The sequence below is a fragment of the Bos indicus x Bos taurus genome, chromosome 18 (assembly GCF_003369695.1).
Source record: "Bos indicus x Bos taurus breed Angus x Brahman F1 hybrid chromosome 18, Bos_hybrid_MaternalHap_v2.0, whole genome shotgun sequence".
NCBI lineage: Eukaryota > Metazoa > Chordata > Mammalia > Artiodactyla > Bovidae > Bos > Bos indicus x Bos taurus.
Window position 1 is genome coordinate 40,130,932 of NC_040093.1, and position 23,490 is coordinate 40,154,421.

General features: G+C 52.2%; 1 protein-coding gene across 2 annotated transcripts; it reads right to left on the reverse strand.

Annotated features, from left to right (window-relative positions):
- Window positions 1-1,233: 1,233 nt before the first annotated feature.
- DRC7 (dynein regulatory complex subunit 7) lies at window positions 1,234-22,307 on the reverse strand. Of its 2 annotated transcripts, XM_027516448.1 has the most exons (18): window positions 22,219-22,307; window positions 19,136-19,367; window positions 18,362-18,536; window positions 17,123-17,248; window positions 16,183-16,377; window positions 14,093-14,251; window positions 12,537-12,755; window positions 11,507-11,635; window positions 8,085-8,157; window positions 7,147-7,275; window positions 6,816-6,944; window positions 5,618-5,838; window positions 4,634-4,849; window positions 4,055-4,165; window positions 3,857-3,967; window positions 2,763-2,957; window positions 1,799-1,938; window positions 1,234-1,527 (listed from the first exon to the last, which is right to left on the reverse strand). In XM_027516448.1, exons 1-18 carry the CDS (start codon window positions 22,238-22,240, stop codon window positions 1,434-1,436), a joined length of 2,676 nt encoding a protein of 891 aa, XP_027372249.1. In that variant the 5' UTR covers window positions 22,241-22,307; the 3' UTR covers window positions 1,234-1,433. The 2 variants fall into 2 exon arrangements, with proteins under 2 accessions (XP_027372249.1, XP_027372251.1); XM_027516450.1 differs by lacking the exon at window positions 6,816-6,944.
- Window positions 22,308-23,490: the final 1,183 nt, after the last annotated feature.

Genomic DNA, 23,490 nt, shown 5'->3' on the forward strand with positions numbered 1-23,490 from the left:
TGCCAACAAAGGTCCATCTAGTCAAGGCTATGGTTTTTCCAGTAGTCATGTATGGATGTGAGAGTTGGACTGTGAAGAAAGCTGGGCACCAAGAATTGATGCTTTTGAACTGTGGTGTTGGAGAAGACTCTTGAGAGTCCCTTGGACTGCAAGGAGATCCAACCAGTCCATTCTAAAGGAGATCAGTCCTGGGTGTTCTTTGGAAGGACTGATGCTAAAGCTGAAACTCCGGTACTTTGGCTACCTCATGTGAAGAGTTGACTCATTGGAAAAGACTCTGATGCTGGGAGGGATTGGGGGCAGGAGGAGAAGGGGACGACAGAGGATGAGATAGATGGCTGGATGGCATCACTGACTGGATGGACGTGAGTTTGAGTGAATTCCAGGAGTTGGTGATGGACAAGGAGGCCTGGCGTGCTGCAATTCATGGGATTGCAAAGAGTTGTACACGACTGAGCGACTGAACTGAACTGAGGCACTGGTCAGCACTTTACCGAAACTGCTGTTTTTTTCTTTTTCCTCGGGTTCGGTGCTGGCGTGCTCTGAGAACTTTGTCCCTCTTCTCTGGCTTGGACCCCAGCTTGAATCCCACACAGGAGGCTTAGAGGGAAACGGAGTCTGATTCCGGGTCCAAGTCAGTCTTGGAGTCCGGGAGTGCTACCCCCACGGCCTCGATTAATGGATGAGTGCACTGCAGCTTGAGGGGGACCACCAATTTGGATTTGGAACCCGATAAAGGCCGACTTCATTTGGGACTCGGGTGGGGTGGGCTTTGGGAAGGGCCACTACCCACAGAAGTTGGAGGAGCAGAGGCAGGGGTCACACACACGTCTTGAGAGAAAGCCACTGGGATATTGTTTAAAGGGATATAATGCTTATGAAGTCAGAGCCGGGGTTAAGGCTGAGACAGCCATGAAACTCTGGATACGGTACATTTCAGAGCTTCCAGTTTCTCGTCTGAAAAATGAGGGTCTTGCACCCCCACCATGGCCGGGGTGGCCCAGCTCACAAAGTGGGAATGGCAAGCCTAAGGTGTGTGCGCCAGAACTTGGGTTCTCAACGCTAGACTGCAAGTGACTGAATTCCACCGACTCTTCTTATCAGCCACTAATTAGCCATGTGTGGAATGGGGATGCAGTTGCTGTATTAAATAAGATAAGGCTGTAAAGGTGGTCCCAGGCCACAGATAAAGAAGGGAAGGAGAAAAAGGCTGCTGCTGGAGTCTGTGAAACATGAGGTACACGTGGCAAATGGCAAGTGTTTATTTACAGGTAAATTAGGCAAAGCAGGAAGGTAGTGTGCCTGAGTGGATGGTCATTAGCTGAGCATAGGGAACACAAGGGCCAGGCTTTGGGGGAGGTTTCTTTCTCTGGCAGCTTTGCTGAGGCCTCAGGAGGGACTCAGAGGACCACAGGTGTAGGGGGTGAAGAGCATCAAACAAAGACTTTAAGTAACTCCACCAGGCGTGGGTCCTTGTAGAGCTTTTCCTCCAGAGCCAAGTACTTCAGTGGGGCCAGCTCCTTGTGTCTGAAATTACAAGTAGGGGTTACAAAGCTGGTACTCTGAGACTTCCCTGGTGGCCCAGTGATTAAGAATCCTTCTTCCATTGCAGGGGACATGGGTTCAATCTCTGGTCAGGGAACTCAGACCCCACGTGCTGCAGGGCAGTTAAGCCTGCGTGCCACAACTGGAGAAGCCTATGCACCGCAATGAGGACTCAGCACAACCAAAAAAACAAAAGCTGGTGCTCCAACATCCTTGTGGGTCCTCTCGGCTCCCCCTACCCCTGCCTCCTCACCGACTGAGCCGCTGCTCCAGGATACGGATGCGGAACATGGCCTGAGAGCAGTAACTCAGGTATAAGTCTTCATCCTCAGGCGTCAGGGTCACCTGATTCTCCTGATACCACTGCTGCTTCTTCTGCAGCTCTTGAGTCTCCTGTGGGCACGGGGAAGGAGAGCAGGAGGGCTGACCCAGACAGCCCCACAAGGTCAGCCCCGTCACCCCTTCTCCTAGAAGCCAGAGAAGCAGAGGCAGAAAACCTGGGGCCTTGTTTAGAGGCATATATGGCTACAAGGACTTCCCAGGTGGCTCAGTGGTAAAGAATCAGCCTGCCAGTAGAGGAGACGAGGGTTAGACCCCTGACTGGCGAAGATCCCTTGGAGAAGGAAATGGCAACCCACTCTAGTATTCTTGCCTGGGAAATCCCATGGACAGAGGACCCTGGTGGGCTACACAGTCCATGGGGTCAGAAAGAATCGGACACAACTTAGCGACTAAACAACAACATGTCCACAAGGTTAGAGCAGGAGTCAGGACTGAGAGCCACGTGACTCTGGTCAAAGTACATTTTCAGAGCTTCCAATCTGTCGTCTGCAAAATGAGGGTCATTGCACCCACCCCACCCCCACCACCATAGAGCTGTTTGGGAAGATTAAATAAGATAATGCAGGGGAACTACATGGGTGTACCTGACCAACAGACATGAGTCAAAAACTATAGGAGTTGTTATAATGCTCCAGCCAGCCAGCCAGCCACACCTCCATCCCTCTGTTCACTCATCCACCCCTCCATCCACCCTTCCACCCAATAAACAAGGATGAGGAAGGACAGCTTGGTCCTTTGGACACACCAGGCACTGGCCTCCTCCCCCTCTGCCCGATAGTCCCTCACAATCTAAGAGATGGTGAGCCAACAGCCCTGGGCTGGTTTTGCGGTGGAGGATGCCGAGGTCCCCACCCCTGCCAGGGCCCTGGCTGCACCTTTTCAAAGCGGGCCTGGATGAGGTTGGCTTTGTCAATGAGCCGCTGCTTGAAGTCATTGAGGCACTCATCCTTGAGGCGCACGGCCTGCCAGCGCGTGAGCTTCTCCCCAGGTGGGAGCTGGGCCAGGAACGGGGCCAGGTAGTCCAGCTGGGCCTCCACCTGTCGCAGGTGCTCCTCGTGTAGCACGCGCTCCTGTAAGAGGGGGCCGGGGGTTGGCTGGACCAGCAGGGGCCGCAGACATCCCCCAACCAGCTCTATCGAGATGTGATCACATAGAACTGGACCTCAAACCCTCTGTGCTTGAGGCCTCAGAGGGCTCTGCGCTGTCTCCTGAGATCATGGTTATTGGTGACGGCCAACTCTGGTGTCTGTGAGTTCACACGTCTCCACTCGAGCCTCAGTACATACCTATCACTCAGCAGATGCTCGCTCGATAAATGGTAATAAAGCATGGTTGTTAATGACGTTAAAAACTGCTGGTGAGTCCCTTTTTTCCCTTCCACCCTGGGGCCTTCTTTATGTGCTGTGTTGGCCGCCAGAGCCCAGTGAAGCTAGAGATGTGGGGGCAGACATCCCTACCTCTGGGGGTCTGAGAACCAGACCTCAGGTGCCCAGTCCTGTCTTGCCAACCTCATCTATTTTTTTTTTTTTTTTAGAAATCTCCACTTGGTTGGTAAAGGGGATTTAGAAGCTTGCCTCAAAAAAACCAAGCTGGGTCTTGCAACCAGAGTGGGTAATGTGAAGGTATGTGCAGGGGCCAGAGAACTCAGGCCCGTGGCCAGAGTCCGCTCACTGGTGCTACCAGCCCAGGTCACAACCTCCAGGGAAGCCCCCAAGTGGAGGTCTTGGCTTGGCCATAGCTCCTGGAGGTGGTGTGGGGGGACCTGGCCTGTATCCTAAGCATGTGTTGGGGCGTGATCCAGGGAAATGGTCAGCTCACAGCAAAGATGACCACCACGGTGTCAATAACTTCATCACCTCTAAAGGGCTTCTCCCCAGAATCCCTATCAACCTCAGCACCCTGGAGGTGGGGGGGGGCCGGGGGAGTGGGTGGGGGAGGGGTCGGGGGGAAGCCAAGGAGCAGGGCTCACCATGGCCTCCCGGTACTCCTTGCTCTTCTCATTGCGCTTGGTGTCATAGATGGAGATGGTCAGCGTGTGTGCCTCCTCCTCCTCCTCCCGAAGCTTCAGGATCTCCAGCACCTGAGTTGGGAAGTGGGGGCAGACATGGTTAAACACCCCCCACCCCTGCTACCTGCCATCTGCTTACTCTCCCGCAGAACACCCGACCTCCAGCTCCGACTCCCAGGCCTGATGTCTGGACAACTTCTCCTCATTCTTCAGCTTCATCATGGCCTCGTACTGGTAGAGAAGCTTCTTAGTGTGCTCCATCGGCTCCACCTGGAACAACCGCCACATTTACTTGGAGAAGCAGCAGCAACGGCTGGGGTTGTGGGCAGATTCTGGAGCCAGATCTCCTGGGTTCAAATCTTTCCCTGCCATTTTCTAGCTGTGTGACCTCCAGCCAGTTGCTTCACCTCTCTCAAACTGTTGCATCTCTAAAAGCACAACTAGCAACAGAAGAGAAACTGGAGACTCAGAGGGGCCAAGGAATGTGCCAGCAAAGTCAGGACTGGAACTAGGAAAGCCAGCCCTGTGGAGGTGCTGAGATCTGTCACAGCCTTGGTCGCAGGATGGAAAAGGAGACGATTTTCAGAGGAGCTCAAAGAGTATTATTCCCAGATGGGAGGTCTTGATTTTCCCAGGGGCGAAGATGAATTTCCAGGCGGGGTACCAGGGCCTTCCACCCCAGGGCTCTCTCTTCACTCCACCCCATCCTGCCCCTGCCCACCAGACTCCCAAGCCCACCTCGAAGCTGATACACATGTCGGGGGTCATGATGATCTTGTTGCCCTTGCTGTCCACCTCCGTGCGCCGCAGGAACTCGCGCTTGTTGGCCGTGATGTGGTCGGAGCGGCAGTGGTAGCGCAGCTGAATGCGCTCCTCAGCGATCAGAAACACTCGCTCGGCCACGTCCTCGTCCGCAGGCTTTGCAGGGTTGCGGAAGAATCTCTCTGTGATTTTCTGGGACACCAAAACATGCGGAGGAGGCAGGGTGGAAAAGGGGGACTTCGGTGCTTGCCCTGAGGACAGGCGCAAAGGACCCTCAGGGACGCTGGGGTCTGGGGTTATTTGGGGGGTGGGGGTTTATGTAGAACAGCCCCTCCCAGCTAGACAGTGGCTCTCAAGGCCCCAGGGGTTCTCAGTGCCCGGTGCTCCAGCCCTGTGTGGTGCGCCATTTCTTCTCTAGCTCCTTCTGCCAGACTCTGCTTGCCCACCTCCAGAGATGGGGAGCTCACCACCTCTCCAGGCAGCCTGCTCTATCACTTGACAATGCTTACTGCTAAAAAGAGCTTCTTTGGTGTGCAGAAGTTAAATATAGGTGCAAAATAACTTGTGATGATATGGAGGAAAAAGCTACACAATTTAAGGGAAGAGAGTGATACAGGAATTCTACATGCATGCACACACCCACATCTTTGAAAAGACTCTCAAAATCTAATCTATTAATATGTGATAATAGCTGAGAGATGGCATTCTGAGATTTTTTTTACTTTTTATAATTTTACATATTTTCCAAGTGTTTAGTCAAGAGCGCGTATACCCACACAGGGACATAATACCTCGGTGGCCCAGTGGCTGACGTCTGGCATCAGACAGACCCGAGATGGTAAAAAAGGAAAGGTCACTCAGTAAAGAAGGCTCCCCGGAGTCGGGGCTCCTCCCCTTCAGGGTAACCTTGGCCCACCAGAGTAGGCAGGCACCCCATCCCCAAGTCCAGCAAGTACTTACCACCATGGGCCGGGGGTTTGACTCTGCGCTGTTCAAAGCCAGCTTCTTCATCCGGGGCCCGAAATTGACATGGCGGTAGGAGAGGAAGTCCGGCCGACCTTGGTAGTGCTCTGTCATCGTCTTGGGCGTCTCCTCCCGCTTGATCAGGCCGTCCACGCGGGCCGTTTCATAAAACTCCATGACACGGTCCATCTCAGGTTGCATGGACTTGTACGAGTGCACTGCGGGGTAGGTGGGGGCCGGGTGACGCCTAGGTGAGCACCCGGAGCCCCTGGCTTCATAACCCGACCCCAGGCCTTGGGGAGAAGCCTCATGTGTGATGTCACCAATGCCCTAGAGCTAGGTGTTTAGGCTGCTTCCAGCTTTTTTGTTATTATAATCAACACCGTGATGAACATCTGTTTGATGTATGTTTTCTTCTTGCCTGCTATTTGTGCAACAGAACTGCTGGTCAAAAAACGTACATAATTGAAAGCTATCATTGATTATTTTGCCCAACCGCTCCCCAGAAAAGTTGTGCCAATTTGCTGTCCTACCAGGAATGAAGGGGAGTCTCTTGCTTACACGTGGTAGGGCCATTTTTTCATTTTTGCCAACTGAAGGGTTGTAGGTTGGTCCCTTATTGATTTTCTTTCTTTCTTTCCCCTTCCCTTCCCTTCCCTCCCCTCCCCTTCCTGTCTCAACCAAGTGAGATTGGTCCTGTTTTTAGATGTGTATTGCGCCTATGTTTTTCTTTTGTGAATTCTTGGATTGGGTTGTTAATTCTCTCCCAGGATATGTCCTTCCCTGCTTCCCAGTCTCCTGGGCTTGCCACCACATGCTCACTGCCACACTTCGGCCCCCTGCATTGCCCTTGTGGGGGTGCTTGTTGGTTTTCTTGTAGGCATCCTAACCCCTGTAAACGTGGCCCGAATGGGTACCTGATCCCAACCACAGCATGGGCTGCAGCCCTGCTTTACCTTTCCTGGAGGAACACTTGTCACATTTCCTTAGATTTTCTGTGCTTCCTCTGACCTCCCACACATCTGCTTTGCTTGGGGAGGCAGGGGCTATTTCGGTTGCTTGCCACCCAAGAACCCTGGCAATAAGGATGCTGGTTCCTCCCACCACGCATCAGCTGCCGTGGAGGCTGCTCTAAGGAGCACATGAGGCCCCCACCCTGGGCTCCCACCCTGGCCTAGTCACGGGGTCCACGCACCGCGCAGCGCCTGGGGGTGGCCCGGCTTGAAGTAGTCGACATTCAAGCCCGTGATCTTGTTTATGTGCTTTAGCTCCAACATGTCCTCCCTATTCTGGTACCACTCCTTCATCTCCAAAGTCTTGGTACCTGTGGGGCCCGATCGGTGTCTGAAGCAGCCAGGCCAGATCCCCCAGCTGCTGTCCCACCACTCCCAGCACACAGAGCACACCAGCAGGGCCCACACTCACACGGATAGGGGTGGTGACATGACCAAGGTCACATAACATGTCAGGGATCCAGCTCTTCTGCCCCCTCCCCCCCAGCCCCGCAGCTAGAGCTGCCCCCTTACACTCCAGGTCCTCGTAGGTGGTGAGGCGGCACACGAGACCATTGTTGTTGAGGTACGGGGCCCACTTCTCCAGCTTCGCCCTCTTGTACTGTATCACCTTCTTCCCGTTTGGGCAGCGGGTCTCGAACGCTGAGGACACAGAGTGGGCTGGGGTCCTTCCTCCCCAGACTGGGGGAAGGGAAGGCCAGCCTCACCAGCCACTCTTCAGCCTCTGTTCACTGTGCTGTTTGCTCAGCTCCTCCAGCCCCCAAGCCCACTCCAGGGAGGCAGAGGGGACAAGTCACCAGGGTGGCTCCTGCCCTGGAGGACATCTCAGCTTGAGCCTGACCACACCGCACTCTTCCAGACCTCAGCTGGAAACACCATCCCCTCCTGCCCTTACTGTGCTGACTTCTTCCGACCCCTTAAAACTTAGCTTAGATGAGCCTTCCTCCCAGAAGCCCTTTCTGCCCACCCACTCCCCAGCCTCCAACCCCCGGGTTCCCATGACACCCTCTCCAGCCCTTCCCGCCCTGATGGGACAGCCTAGGTCCTCCCCATGGGTCCAGCCACTCCCAGATGGAAATCTCAGCAATCAGCAGAGGTTGGCATGGGGCACAAGCATGCCCTGCCCCCCTGCTTTCCCTGCCCGCCCTGGGTACTGTGCGTAGTCTCCTCCTGGCAGAGTGGGCTGAGGGAGGGGAACAGCTGTGTCCCGGTCCCCAGTCCTCCAGCACCTGCCACACTCCATCTCTCTGGGTCTGGTAACTGAGCCCTGTCCTGTGTGCCAGACTAGGGTCAGGCCCCCGGCCGCAGAGCTGAGCGTGTATGGTGGGAAGGAAGAGATGAAGAGGGTGCAGCAGGAAACATGGGGCCGGGGTTTGGAAATGAGGGGCCGAGGCAGCCTCTGCAGGCATCCCGCCGCCACAGATGCCCCCAAAGGTCCAGAGACGCTGTACCTTCGGGGGAGATCTCAATCTGCTCCACCCACGAGGGCGGCATGTCGAAGCTCTTATCCTCATCCTCCTTGCCCTGTTGGGAGAGGTGGGGGTGGGGTGGGTAGTTCTGATCAGGACTGGGCCTTCTGATCAGGGCTGACTTACAGGCAGGTCGGAGCTACTCTCTCACCCCCCAGGGCCAAGCCCTCCAAGGTGGCTTGTCAGCTTCCCCAGCGGTGCTGGAGATCTGACCTGGTGTGACCTGAGACAGAGGGGAGGAGGAGGAGCAGCTCTACCCCTCTACCCACCTGGTACCTTGCGAGGACAGCCACGCCCTGTCCCATATGAACCCCACCCCTCCCCACTTCCCGCAGATGCAGGAGACAAAGCCACAGGCCTTTGGTTAAAAGAGGGGCTTCTGGAGTCTCCATCCAATACCAGCTCAGGTAAAGTCCCTTAACGGCTCTGAGTCTCAGTTTTCTAACTGCTTGGGAGGATTGACTGATAAATGCACATAAGGGTTTGGGACACTGCCTGGTTGCCCTTATTGTTTTTCTTTCTCTCTGAGCCTAGTTTCCCCATCTGGCAAATAAGGCCTAGTCTAGACAAATGAACTCTCTGATGATACCGAAGGCCACAGCTAGCAGGAGAAGATTTCCCACGTTCACTGCACTCGTGAGGCCTTTCTCCGCTGTGACTTCTCTGATGACAAAGAAGGCTCAAACTGCTAATAAAACATTTTCTACAGTCACTGCACTTATAAGGCCTTTCTTCAGTGTGAACTCTCTGATGACTGAGAAGGCTCATCCTAGCAATAAAAGATTTCCCACGTTCACTGCACTCATAAAGCCTTTCTCCACTGTGAATTCTCTGATGATTCCAAAGGCCAGAGTTAGCAGTAAAAGATTTCCCACATTCACTGCACTTATAAGACTTTTCTCCAGTGTGGATTTTCCTACCAGAACTGAGGAGGTGCATTTGATTAAAGGAGGTCCCATAGTCACTGCCCTTATATGGCACTTCCCTGCTGTGAACTTTCTGATGATAACAAATGTCAGCCAGAGTTATAAAAGATTTTCCACATACATTACAGGCATAAGGGCTTTCTCCTGTGTGAATTCTCTGATGTCTATGGAAATTGGAGTTGTTGATAAAATATTTCCCACATTCACTGCACGTAGAAGGCCTTTCTCCAGTGTGAATTCTTTGATAGAAAGAGGATTTATGGGTAAAACATTTTTCACATTGAATGCATTCACTTATAAGGCCTTTCTCCAGTATGACTTCTCTGCTGTTCAATTTAAAAACAATACAAATGAATACACATGCAAAACAGAAACAAACTCAGATTTAAGGGCTTCACTGGTGGCTCACTGATAAAGAACCTGCCTGCCAATGCAGGAGATGTGGGTTCGATCCTGGGTCAGGATGATCCCCTGGAGGAGGACATGGCAACCCACTCCAGTATTCTTGCCTGGAGAATCGCATGGACAGAGGACCCTAGCAGGCTACAGTCCATGGGGTTGCAAAGAGTCGGACATGACTTAGCAACTACATTGGACAAATGATCTTCAGGTTAGGTAACCACAGAAACTTGCATAAGATTTTCTCGGTTTGAAACTTCTCCATGAATAGATACATGCAAATGCATGGCTGAGTCCCTTTGCTGTCCACCTGAAACTATCACAATGTTGTTAATCGTCTATACTTCAATATAAAATAAAAAATTCAAAAAAGAAAACTCTTCTTGCCAAATTGCTCAGATGTCTGACATCCGCTTGGCTTGTCTGTTCTCATTTTGAGGCCAGCAGGAGGCGCCAGTGGTCCAGGATTTACTGCACAGTAGAGGAGGCTCTCTGGTCTCCAGGGAGAAGAGGCTGAGAACACTCAACACCATTTCCAGGTGGGTCTACACGTCTTTCCAAACACATCACACTGGTGGTCTCACTTGTCCTCATGCAGCCCCAGGAGGCCGAACAGAACTGCCTTTGAGAACCCAGACTTGGGAGCCGGACAGTCAAATCCCAAGTCAAATCCCAGCTGTCACTTATTGGCTGTGTAACTTTGGGTCATTTATTTCACCCCTCTGTGTGTAAGCCTTCCTGTCAGTAAAATGGGGCAATAATAATCATGGGTGACAATACTAGTACCCATCACACCGGGTAGCTGCGAAGATATTGGCAAGTTAAATACCTTCTGGCACTTAGAAGGGCTTCCCTGGTGGCTTAGATGATAAAGAATCTGCCTGCAATGCAGGAGACCCAGGTTCGATCTCTAGGTCGGGAAGATCCCAACCCACTCCAGTATTCTTGTCTGGAAAATCCTGTGGACAGAGAAGTCTGGAGGGCTACAGCCCATGGGGTGGCAGAATCAGGCATGACTGAGCCGCTTCACAGCACTTAGAAAGGGCCATGTGAGTGTTACCTGGGGGCTGAATTGTATCCCCCCAAAACTCATATGTCCTAGAACCCAGAACCCCAGAATGTGACTATATTTGGAGACAGGATCTTTAAAGAGGTATCGAAGTTAAACTGAGGTCATTCAGTTGAGCCCTAATCCAATACTACTGGTGTCCTTATAGGGAGAAATTAGGACACAGACGCACACAGAGGAAAGAGTGTGAGGACCCGGGGGTGGGCACCCCTAAGGAGAATCCAACCCTGCTGACAGCTCGACTTCCAGTCTTCAGGGCTGTGAGAAAAGAAATTTCTACTGTTTAAGCCACCCAGTCTGAGTTACGGCAACTTTAGCAAACGAATACCCCAGTTATTACTACCGTGATGTAACTGACCCCATTCCCCCATTTTACATGCAGATGATGAAACTGAAGTTTCCAACAGTTAGGAAGTTTGCTCAAGATGTCGGAACCAGTGGCGAAGGCATCTGGGCCTCTGACTTCCACTCACAGGGCCTCATGCAGACCTGCCTGGATTGCCCCCGAGTAGGAGATCAGAGATGACCAGGCCAATGACCTTCAGAAGGGCTGATAGGAGGGACAAACAAGGTCTGGAAGCGTGTGTGGAGAATCATGGCGATCATGCAGGAGAGGCCTGGATGTGAGGGATGGTTCTGGGGCTTGAAAGGGATGGGTTGTGGAGAGGGTCTTATTGCCCTACTCCAAAGGGCAGGGCAACCCCTGAACAGGAAGTGGGCTGTGTGTGTGTGTATAGAGGGGGCCAAGTGGGGGATGGGCAGGAGGCCTGAATGCACATCCCAGACTTTCCCTGCACCATTTGGGGGTCCCGGGCAGGTTGCTGGACCTGTCTGGGCCACAGTCTGCCCATCTGTAAAACAAGGGCATGGTCCAGGCCCTTCTGCTTCAAGGAATCTATAAGTGGTCTATCTGAACTGCCCCGCCCTAGACACATATCTGTGGGGGAAGTGTGTCAGGCTGGCCTGAAGCAAGACAGGGTGTCAAGTCCCCCCACTCCATGGAGGCTCACCAGGTTTTCCACGTCGTCATCATCATTCATCCCCTCATCCTCCTCCTCAGTCAGGGACAGGAAAGGCTTGTCGGTGCCCAAGAGCAGGTACTCCCACCTCACGGGGTCTCCCAGGTCGAAGACCAAATCCTGATGGAGAACGGGGTCGCTGAGCACACCCCACAGCCAGTGTACCCCCCTCCTACTCTAAAGGGGCAGGGAGAGGGGCGGGGAACAGCCAAGCCCAGGGTGAGAAGAAACCCAGCTGGGTCTCAAAGGGGCCAGAATGTGGCTCCAGGCTGCCTCTGAGAGTCCTCGCCCGCCCTCCTCATCCCCACAGGGGGACGGAGGCCCTGAGGGGGCTGGGACTCCCTTCCTGTGTTGGTCTCTGGGTGAGAGACTCGGAGACTCTCTGGCCTGGGATAGGCCTGAATGTGGAGCTCATTTGGCATTGTCCTTACAGGAAGAGATGAGGTGTCACTATATGGCAAAGACCGGTTCAAGGACAGAACATTATCCACACTCCCAGAAAGTCCCCTGGTATCCAGTTACCACCTCCCTCCAAACATGTGCACATATTTTTTAACTTCTATAAATGACACTGAGGTTTTGGGTTTTGTTTTGGCTGCACTGGGTCTTCATTGCCCCAGGGCATATGGGATTTTAGTTTCCCCATCAGAGATCGACCCTGCATCCCTTGCATTTGGAAGGGATTCTCAACCATGGGACCACCAGGGAAGTCCTGGCACTGAGTTTTTATACATAAATATGTATGGAAGTTCATTGAGCTGGACGTGTAGGATAAGTGCATTTTTCTGCATGTGTATTGCACTTCAAAATCAATTGAACTAACAATCCACATTTTATAAGGATACAGAAACTAACAGAGTGACAATAATCATACTGGAATGATTATGTATGGGTAAAGCAGTAGGCCCTGGGTACTCCAGGGAAAGCTCAAAGCCCTCTTGGCTGGTGGCCAGCTCTCCCCACTGGTCACACCCACCCTCCCCCACTGTGCCTGCCACACCTGCCCAGGCCCGCCCAGCACCTTGCAGCAGTTCCAGCAATCCTGCATGTTGACCCAGTAGTTCTTGTGGTTCCAAAGGCTCTCAATTCCCAGGAAGTGATCGTCCTGGGTGCTGTAGCTGCGTGCAGTGAATGGGTCAATGAAAAAACTCTCAGGCACCTCACGTTTCCCCGACAACACCAGGACCCAGGAATGCACACGAAGTCCGTGCAGGGGGTCGGTCTTTGCATTCTCCTGCTCCTGCACGGGAAAGGTGGGTGACCTCGAGGCAAATGGATGGGAAGGGGATCATCAGGGGTACAAACATCTCCCTGGGGCTGAGGAACTGGCAAAATAATCGAATTTTGATCCACACTGCATCTCTGGTTGACTTCGTGACCTTGAGGACATCACCCCACTTCTGAACCTGTTTGCTTATACATAAAATGGGAGGATCTAGCTCGATCTGTGGTTTATAAACTTGACCTTTTGGAGCTCTAGGGTATCTGGGATTTATTGGCTTTCTGTGTTGTGATTCTGGGTGAGATTTCATCCAAAGAAAGATAGGGGGACACCATATGGCTTCCCTATCTGCACCCCTCTGGAAAAAGGGTCACTGTGCCATGTTCATTATTGCATCACCAGGGTCTACTGCATCCCACAGTAGACCCTCAATAAATACTATATGGAAGGAAAGACAAGAAGGGAGGGAAGCAAAGTAGATGAAAGGGATGATGAGAGTGTGGGTGGATAGGAGGAGAGATTGAAGGATGGTGGGAGGGTGATGGGCGGGTGGTGGGAGGGTGGTGGGAGGGTGATGGGAGGGTTTTGGAAGGATGGTGGGAGGGTGGTGGGAGGATGGTGGGAGGGTGGTGGGCGGGTGGTGGGAGGGTTTTGGAAGGGTGGTGGGCGGGTGTGGGAGGGTGATGGGCGGGTGGTGGGCAGGTTTTGGAAGGGTGGTGGGTGGGTGGTGGGCAGGTGGTGGGCAGGTGGTGGGCAGGTTTTGGAAGGGTGGTGGGAGGGTGGTGGGAGGGTGATGGGAGGGTGGTGGGAGGGTTTTGCAAGGGTGGTGGGAGGGTTTTGAGAAGGTAGCGGGCGGGTGTGGGAGGGTGATGGGAGGGTGGTGGGAGGGTTTTGGGAAGGTGGTGGGAGGGTTTTGGGAGGGTGGTGGGCGGGAGGTGGGAGGATGGTGGGACAGTTTTGGGAGGGTGGTGGGCGGGTGGTGGGAGAGTTTTGGGAGGGTGGTGGGAGGGTTTTTCGAGGATGGTGGGAGGGTGGTTGAGGGTGGTGGGAAGGTGGATGTAGGATGGATGTAGAGTGTATGCAGGTATATCTTCAGTGAGCTCCTGGTCTGGATCAAGGAGGACACCAGAACTGCACAGCACACAATGAATTGGCCCAGGCAGCACAGCTCTGTAGTATTAGCATCTGGCTGACCACCACTGGGATGGAGGTGGGGTTTTTGGAAGAGGGAGGAGGGGATTTGAACCTGGAGGCCATAAACACATGGCCTGTGGCCTGCGTCTTTTTCCCCATTCCAAGCAGCCCCTTCTCTGGAGCTGAGTTCATGACTTGAGGGCTGAGGATGGTGGACCCACCAAGAGGCGTGCCTCCTCCTGCTTCCGCCGATTCTCCTCCTCAGCCTTGATCGCCTCCTGCCTCTTCATCTCCTGTTCCTGCTCAAACCTGCTGGTCAGGTCCCTGGGAGGTTTGATGGCGTACTTCTTAGGGGGTGCCTTTTCCTCCTCCTTGACACTCTGTCACGAGACGAGAGGAAAAGGATTGGCAGCCACCCACACTCTTGCTCCTGGAGTCTGCAGGTTCTCTGACCCCAAACACAGAAAGAGCCTCAGCTCCAGACCTGTGACTGTGGGTATGTCCTCCCATTTCCCTAACTGTAGCATCTTCTGCAAAATTCAGTGAGAACCTTTTCCCCAGGCTTGATCTGTCAAATGCAGACAGGACAATGTCTGTATGAGTTGCCCATCCAGGCCGGAGCTCAGGAGGTGTGACTTCTGTTCTTCATCCCCCATGGCCTAGACTAGCTATGATCTGGATCTGATTTAGAAAGTGGGGAAAATTGTCGAGAATCAGATTTTCAGGTTTTACCACTGCAGGGCTTCACATGTTGACTTGAAGTGAGAGTTTCCTGGGCTCGGAAAAAGAACAAAGCCTCTGTATGTGTGTGTGTGTGTGTGTGTGTGCGTGCGCGCGCACGTGCACATGAGCGTGTGTACACAAATGTGTGCTAGGTGGCCAGAAAATGTCCAGGAAAAGACACCACAGAAGCTGCAGAATGGGGACCTGGTATGAGGGAGAAATAGCGAATCTCCACCATTCATAGTCAGACAGACTGGGCCTCAGCCCCCAGGGACCCATTTACCAGCTGTGTGACTTTGGTCACAAAAGCTATTTCATCTCAACACACTCACATGTAAAACACAAGAGCAATCATTCCTACCACGCAGTGCTCTTGAGAGGAGCAACCAAGTCAAGAAACATGTAAGTGGTTTATAGACCGGAATGTTCTCAGCACCCATTAGCTATTGATATCAATTTCATAATTAAAATTTTGGCTGAGCTAAGAGGCCTGTATGTGAGTTCATAGGCCTTTGGAGCCAAAAGCAGTGATGGAGTTTTTTTTGTTCCATCTTTCGTGGGGAGCTGGGCCTGAGAGAGCAGGCTGGGCTCTCACCAGGTGCCTCCCTCTCCTTCTCCACCAGAGAACAGCCCCAGGGGCCCCAGTTGCTCACGCAGGTAACACAGGTGCATGATGCTGGTTGCCTCAGGCCCCTGGATCCCCTGCCCCAAGCTGCAGATACTCATGGGGCCTTGACTCCGGATCACAAAATCCTGGAATCAATCTAGTTCATGAAAAGCATTATCTGCCTGTGCATGCATGCTAAGTCGCTTCAATCATGTCTGACTCTTTGCGACTCTATGGACCGTAGCCTGCCAGGCTCCTCTGTCCGTGGGATTCTCCAGGCAAAAATACTGGAGTGGGTTGCCATGCCCTCCTCCAGGGGATCTTTCCAACCCAGGGATTGAACCCACATCTCTTACGTCTCCTGCATTGGCAGGTGGGTTCTTACTAGAGCCATCTGGGAAGTCCTTTTTGCCTGTAGCATGGCTATTTTCCAAATGCACAGAGATGCTTTAATGATTCCTACAATTAAATTCACTAAGAAGTGTTTCGAGTGTTCACAGCTGCCTTGGGTCATTATGGTGTACTCAGTCAGCATATATACAAGCACAACCACTGCCTGCTGTGGTTTGGTGAAATTTTGTGCTGTTAAAAAAGGGATCTTTTTACATGAGAAGGGGGAAAAAAAAGACAGAACTACATATCTGTTCATTTGTCTGCTTTTTCCGTATATGAAAATGACTGGATGGCTTTTTATCGCATGCACAGGATAAATTTGGAAGAATTTGGCTGAAGATAGTCGCCATGTGGCATTCACTAATGTGGGGAACACAGTAGCTGCAACTGAGTGACAACAAGTGGAGAGGAGCAGCCAGTTTGGAGGAATGGGCTGTGTGCATGAAGATGCCAAGGGGAGAGAAATCATCAGTGGTTTGATTTCACTGGGCGCGGGTGTCCCAGTTGTAGAGCTCAGCGGCAGGGACAGGCTGCCGTAAGGATGGCGTGTCTCATGTGATGCTGAGGGCAGCAGGGGCCCGGCCGTACCTCCTTGGGCTTCATGGTGAGTGGGCACACCTCCCGAGTTAGGTCCATGTGGCACAGGTCCTGGGAGCCGTAGCCGTTGACACAGTAGGCATCGTAGCCGGCGCCGATGAGCATGGAGCAGAGCAGTGTGCTGAAGTCGAAGCAGTTCCCCTTCTGGTACTTGAGCACAGTGGTCGAGGAGTACAGGTACAAGGGCTGGGCACAGCAGGCTGGTCAGTACAGCTGCCCCCTGCCCCTCGCCAGTCTCCCCAGGGCTGGGCGCCAGGGCCAGTGTGCAGGCTCAACCCCAATGGGGCTCCTCCCCTTTGCTGGTTTAGGGAGTCTGCTAAGAATGGGGTGAAAACCACAGCCCCCGTGTCCAGAAAGTGCAATCCACATTTGCCTGTAATTCCAAAGGGCCATGGACTTCTTCCTGGTGGGAAAGACTGTCTGGATGTTGAGGCTTCTGGCCTGAGGATCTTTGATTGGATGTTTTATGGTTTTATTCCAAATTACCCTTACCTTCTACCTCTGTCTCTCTCTTCTCTTTCTCCACTGTGTACATATTCCCTTTTCTCTCCCTCCTTTCACCCTCCATTCTTAAAGAGATTAAGCTGGTCAGAACCCCAAAAATGTGGCCTTGAAACGTGGGTAGCAGGTCCCCCTCTTTCCTTTTCCACCTCCTAAAGTCCTGAAAAGAAGACTCTGAAAGCCGAAGGAGGCAAAGGAGTCAAAGAGGTGGGAGTCCAGAGATCAGGCATGCTGTGTGACCTCAGGCAAGTGGCTGTCTCTTTCTGGGCCTATTCCCATCCTCCCTCCCAGCCAGGGGGTCGGTGAGGGGTTCGGCCCCGACAGACTCATAGACTGTGGCCCGAGGCTGGCCAAGCCTCCTTCTCCCGACCTGCCTGGTTTCCCATCTCTGGCTTCGTGGCCTAAGGACGCAGCCCCAGGTGGTACTTACAGGTTTGAGGGGGTCAGGCAAGGGCACCATGGACAGGAAGTCGGAGATGAACTGGGCACAGGTGTCCCAGTTGTAGAGCTCAGGGTAGGGCATCAGTGTGGGCCGGATGGTTGTGCTCACGAACTTCTGCAAAGGGAGAGACCACAGGCCCTGGGGCGATGTGCCACTTGGGAGGAAACCACGGTGCTCCAAGGAAGCTGGAGACCTCAGGATGGGGTTGGGGGCCGCTCTCTAGGCTTCTCTGGGCCGCAGGTGCCTACTCAGGGCCTTGGGAATTGGAGGAAGGGATTCCCTCAAGGCCCTTCTTGCCCAGATCTAGCATAATCCAGTGCTAGTGATGTGATCACCACCGCATCATCACCACTACCCCACTTAGCGCCGCTCAGTCCCGCATCACCTCCCTGACCCCCAGCAACTCTGTGAGGCAGGTCCCACTGACAGGTGAGGAAGCCGAGGCTCTGAGAGGTGAGCTGACTTGTTCAGGTTCACAGTCAGTAGAAGAGTCGGGTCTGTGGCTCTAGACCGCTGCCCAGCATGGGGGACCTAGTGCTTCTGTGGCCTTTGAGGGGTTGCTCTGCTGCCTTGGGGCCAGGAGCCAGGCCTCTGGAGTCTCCCTCCCTGTGAATTCGAGGAAGGTTTCACCAGCACCAGATCACACATGACCCCACCTAAGGGGCAGCCCCCACTGATGGCTGTAGCAGAAATGCAGGTCCGGGGTTACCAGATCCAGGAAAGAGGGGACTAGGGATCTGGTTGGGAACAGCTGAGTTCCAAGTGCTGGCAGCTAACACAAGGGTTACATCACCAGGTGGGCCAGATCAAACGGTCTGCAAGCCCCTTGTCAACCTATGTATGGGCTGCGGCATTGTAACTTCGCATTCATCTCCTGCCATAGGGCCTACAGGTGGGGAAACTGAGGCCCAGTGAGAATCAGGGACGTGCCCTGGGTCCCAGGGTGGGAAGGAAGGGGGCCAGCACTCGGGTTCTGCCTTTGTCTGCACAGGGCTGGCCTTGGGGGCTGGAGATCGCACTGGCTGTCCAACTGCCCCTTAGGTGGGGCATGGGGGCTCCAAGCCACCACAGACCCCAGGGATGACGCACACCAGGTCTGCTGGGGCCTGTGGGCATTTGAGTTTATATGCTGCCCCCACCACCCTCCAGGAGAGGTCTGTGCTTGGCCCGCCTCCCTCCACCCTCTGTGCTCCAGCCCCGGCCTTGCCCTCTACCACCCGGTCTTACAGGCACTTCGCACTCGTTCAGTGGGTGCAGGAAGAGGGGCACGCGGTCCGGGCACAGGTGGCTGTACTGGCGGGAGAAGTTGTCCGCCACCTGCAGCAGGTGCTCCTCCTTGAGCGTGTTGCTTTGGTAGGAAAGGGGCAGCTTGGAGGTGTCGATAGTGTCCTTGGTGAAGGCCCTGTGCCCACAAGAGGGTGGTATTAGCCTGTGTGGGGTTGGGCCTGGCACACAGGGAACCCTCCATCTACCTTAGCTGCCACCGGCTCTACTCCGTCCTCATTTAATCCTCATAACTTCTTAGGAGGGAAGTGTCATTCTTATCAGCTGCTCTTTTATTTTTTTAATCTATTCTTAATTGGAGGATAATCGCTTTACTATGTTGTGTTGATTTCTGCTGTACAACAACCATAAGGATACATATGTCCCCTCCCTCTTGAACCTCCCTCCCCTCTCCATCATCCAACCCCTCTAGGTTGTCACCGAGCACTGGGTTGATCAGATGCCCCTTTAAACAGATGAGGGAAATGATGCACAGAGAGGCTGAGTGGCTTGCCCAAGGTTACAGTTAGGGAGGGTTAACTCCCTAGGAGTTAGAGACTTGGACCAGACAGCCTGAAAGCATGGTCCTCACTCTTAACCATCTCCTTCTAGGTCCCCGTGCTGCCTCCCAGCCCAGGCATCACCATTCTGACCTGCTCTCTCTCTGCCCAGCCCTGGTCTGACCCCCGCCAGGGTGGCTGGGCCAAAGTCCCCTCCCTCCCTATCCCTGACACTCACAAGAGCTTCTCTGGGACAGAGACCTCAATCTCTGACAGCTTCCTCTCCAGGTCTCTGAGCATCTCCTGCGTCATGGTGGTCTCCTCCCTCCGCACCTCCATCGGCCTCTTTGTTTTCTCTCCCCTCTCGGCCCGCTCAGCTGCTTCTTCTCGCTCCGCCGCCTCTTCCTCCTCCACTTTCTCCTTTAGGACCTCCATTCTGGCGTGTCTATGACTGTCTAGAGAGGAGGTCGCTGCAGGAGGATTAAATGCACTCAGAATGGCCAATTTCAGGCCAGAATGGAGTCAATGACACCAGCTGTGTCCCTGGATGGTGCTTTGATGTGCTTTAGAATTCAGGGGTCCCCCAGCCTCCGGGATCTAAGGTCTGATGGTCTGAGGTGGAGCTGATGTCGTAATAATAGAGATAAATTGCACAATAAATGTATGTGCTTGAATCATCCTGAAACCACTTCCCTCCACCCCTGGTCCATGAAAAAATTATCTTCCATGAAACTGGTCCCTGGTGCCAGAAAGGTTGGGGACCGCTGGTTTAGATCACAAAGGGAGGAGGCAAGACCCTCTTAAACGTTCTTTCCATCAGAGAGAAAGTCTCCACGTGGTGTGAGCACACCTGTAACACCTTTCTGACATTTGCAAATTTCCCCTTAAAGCAGAGACGACGCAGGTCACATGTTGAGACTGTTGTCAGGTCAGGAGCAGGTAGCTGAGACTTATTAACCTTGCTTTGCTTTTTGTATATTTATTCCGCCAGTTACTTTCTCCTTCTGGCAGGTGATGTTAGTGCTGTATGGATAGTACTATGAAGTTTCCTATTAAATATATTTATGAAGTCCAGGAAGTCTAAATTCAAAGAAACTTATTCATAATTATCTTTTAGGCCTCTTAGATATGACACCTATATGCTCAGTCACTGAGTTGCTAACAGGGCTGGTTCCCAGTGCCTCACGAGACTGGGTGGCACCATGGTTGGCAACACTGGAGACAAGCAGTTGTTGTTTCCCAACCCAGGTATGGAACCTGTGTCTCCTATGTCTCCTGAATTAGCAGGCAGATTCTTTACCTCTGGCGCCACCTAGGAAGCCCATTCATAATAGCAAGGAAGGAAAAAAAGAAGAGGTAACATCACCAAACTTGGAACACAGAGAGGGCAAGAATGGGGCTGCCTCTAAGGCACCTGAATAAGGGGCAGGTGGCAGTGACACAGCCTACACTCTTCTGGCCAAGCCCTTGTGTCATCTCTCAGGATGGAGGACCTTTGGGTGGTGGGGGGTGGAGGGTGGATGGACATTGAAATGCCATATATGCTCATGTGCCCTAGAGAAGGACTTGTCTGCAGCCAGAGAGCCCAGCCTCACTAAAGTGGACGAAAGATCCAGTCCCCTTATAACTTCCAAAGTGATAAGAACACCAGGCACATCTTTTTTTCTTTTTCTGTTTTAGCAAGGCTGGGTGACCCCCTGGATGACTCCCTGATGGGGACCAGTCACCAGAAAGACCAAGCCATGGCTGGAAGCTTGGAATTTCCAGCCCCTCCTCCATTCTCCAGAGAAGAGAGAAGAGTAGAAATGGGCTCAATAGTTGATCAAGCCTATGTGAGGACGCCTCCATAAGACTCTCAATAGTAGGATGTTCAGAGAGCCTCCAGGCTGGAAAGGCAACGTCCTCTTGGGGGACAGAAACTCCTGCACTCAGGACCTTCCCAGACCTCGCACTATGTATCTCTTCACCTGCCTGGCTGTCTGTGTCCTCTACTGTGTCCTTTAATAAACTGGTAAACGTAATGAGGTGTTTCCCTGTGCCTCTCTAGCAAATAAATAGAACCCGAGGAGGGGGTCATGGGAACCCCCAGTTGGTAGCCACATTGGACATAAATTGTGGGTAACCCAGGGACCGACTACTTGCTTGCTATCGGCATCTGAAGTGAGTGGGAAGAGTCTTGTATGACTGAGCCCTTAACCTGTGGGATCTGATGCCATCTCCAAGTAGGTAGTGTCAGAATTGAGTTGAATTATAGGACACCCAAATGGTGTCATGGAGAATTTCTTGGGACTTCCCTGGTGGTCGAGTGGTTAAGAATCCTCCTTGCAATGCGGGGGACGTCAGTTTGATCCCTGGTCAGGGAACTAAGATCCCACATGCAGTGGAGCAACTAAGCCCATTCCTCAAAACTACTGAGCCCACGCATCACGACTAGGGAGCCCTTGAGCTGCAAAGAAAGATCCCGCATGACACAATGTAGATCTGTGTGCAGTGCAACTAAGAACTGATGCAGCCAAATAAATAAATGAATATTTTAAAAAGGAATTACTCAGTGAGGGGGAAACTGCACATTTGGAAACCAGAAGTGTCAGAAGCAAAGGGTTTTGTCTGAGAAGTAAAGGAGACACACAGAAGATGGAAGACTGAGTTTTCCCATTACGGACCCTATGAGGCAGATACTATTATGATACCCACTTTTCAGAGGAGAACACTGAGGCCTAGAGAGGTTAAGTGCTTGGCCTAAAGTCACAGAGCTAGTAAGCAGCAGAAATATACATGAACCTGTATATTTCTGGCTCTGAAATCCATGCATTTAAGGGCCTAATGAAATGTAAAAATCCTAGAAGGAATGGATGGTTTAGTGGAGGGGGAGTGAGTAAGGAAAGACATAGGAGGGGAGGAGGCCAAGGTGTCAGTGGGCAGCCACTAAAATGGGCTCTGGGCCAAGGTCACAGAACACGTCATCAGAGGTGGAGCTGAGCCAGAACTTGCAATGCTTATTCCCGGCATCAGCCTGCCCCTTCAGCTAAAGCACAATTTGGGGAAGGCAGTCCCACCTTAAAGTTCCCGCAATTCTGTGCCCAGCATTCTCCCCACCCCACAAGCCCTTCCCTGCGTCTTTCTCCCCAGCAGCAACCTCCTCTTCACCATCACACACACACACACACACACACACACACACACACACACACACTGAAAACTTCCCCAGAAAGTTTGGGGTTGAAAGGCCCCAGGCAGAAGAATCCCCCTTACCACCAGCGCCCTTGCCCTCCCCCCTGCCAGGTGGGGTTCAGCCACTGCACACCCCAGCTCCCATCTCACCCTTGAGGACAGCCTGTACCATCTGTTAGCCTGTCTCCATAGTAACAGCTTTCAAGGCCGAGGGCAGGTCATGGGAGAGGAGGCTTCTGGGAAATGTAGTCTTTTGTCACTAACCAGGTCTGGGTCCAGGAGACACACTGCAGTGTGTCCCTCAGCCCATGGTGGGCTGGAACCAGCTTGTGTGCCAGTTTGCAAGAGCTGATGGTTAAAGCTTTAGGAATGTTTGTGAACCCATTGATGAACACAGTCATTAGTAAAATTTAAATTACAAAAACATATAAGTAAATAGACTATATTAAAAGCAGAGGTAAGAAATACTCAAAACTCATCACTTCCTAATTATTTTACTGCATTTTATTGTTATCTAAGCTCCAGAGGTTATTTATTCCTATTGTTATCTATACAATGAAAATATTATGTTAGGGTAAACTACTCCACATCTTTTTCCAACTCTGTTCAGTGATATCACATAGGTAGCTTAAAATTGTCCATGAGATTATTTATACCACAGAAATTGGCAAATGCTGCAGACAAGGACTTTTTCTCTCATCACGCATGCTAAGTCTCTTCAGTCGTGTCTGACTCTTTGCGATCCTGTAGACTGTAGCTTGCCCATGGGATTCTCCAGGCAAGAATCCTAGAGATTTCTCTCATCAAGTGTTGTTAAACATTTACCAGGACAGCACTGCTTCTGCTTGCATGGTCAGTATGGCCTTCATCAAAACAGATAAAAACCAGTGTGGGTCCTGGCATGGCCGCCTGTCATGGTGGACAGTCAGGCTGCCTGAGTCCTGGTTCTAGTCGAGGCTGGACCACTGATTTAGTATAAATCTCATGGCACAGAGAAAACTTACTTGTTAGGTTAGTGGCCCATGAAAATGCTTACTTTAATTTCTTTTAAATTCCAAAGAAAAAATGAATAGACCGATAATGCACATTATGAGTCCGCCTGGGATTATATTTGTCTTCATACCAATGCAGTCACAAAAGATAACTTCTTCTGTTTTGTTTTTGAAGGAAAGGGCCCACAGAACTTGTGATGCCGCCTTGTGGGGGGGAGTGGGGTCCAGATAAATCGTGCAGATGTCTGGACGAGATTGTATAGTTGCTGCTATTGGTGAAAATGTAGAAATCATCTCAATTCTTGATAATAAAGAATGATTTTTTTTCTTCTGGCTGGAACATTATGCAGTCATATAAAATAAAGTGAGAAGGATAAATTAGATGGAGGGAAAGTTCCTAAGATGGCGTGTGGACTTCAGTCCTGGAGTT

Excerpts from the sequence above, each read along its gene's own strand:
- DRC7 (XM_027516448.1), bottom strand. The coding sequence starts at position 22,240 with ATGGTACAGGCTGTCCTCAAGG. Across the intron at positions 19,368-22,218 it reads GGTACAGGCTGTCCTCAAGG|CGACCTCCTCTCTAGACAGT; the intron begins GTGAGATGGGAG and ends ATCCTCCTGCAG. Across the intron at positions 5,839-6,815 it reads CCACCCCCAGGCGCTGCGCG|TGCACTCGTACAAGTCCATG; the intron begins GTGCGTGGACCC and ends CCTACCCCGCAG.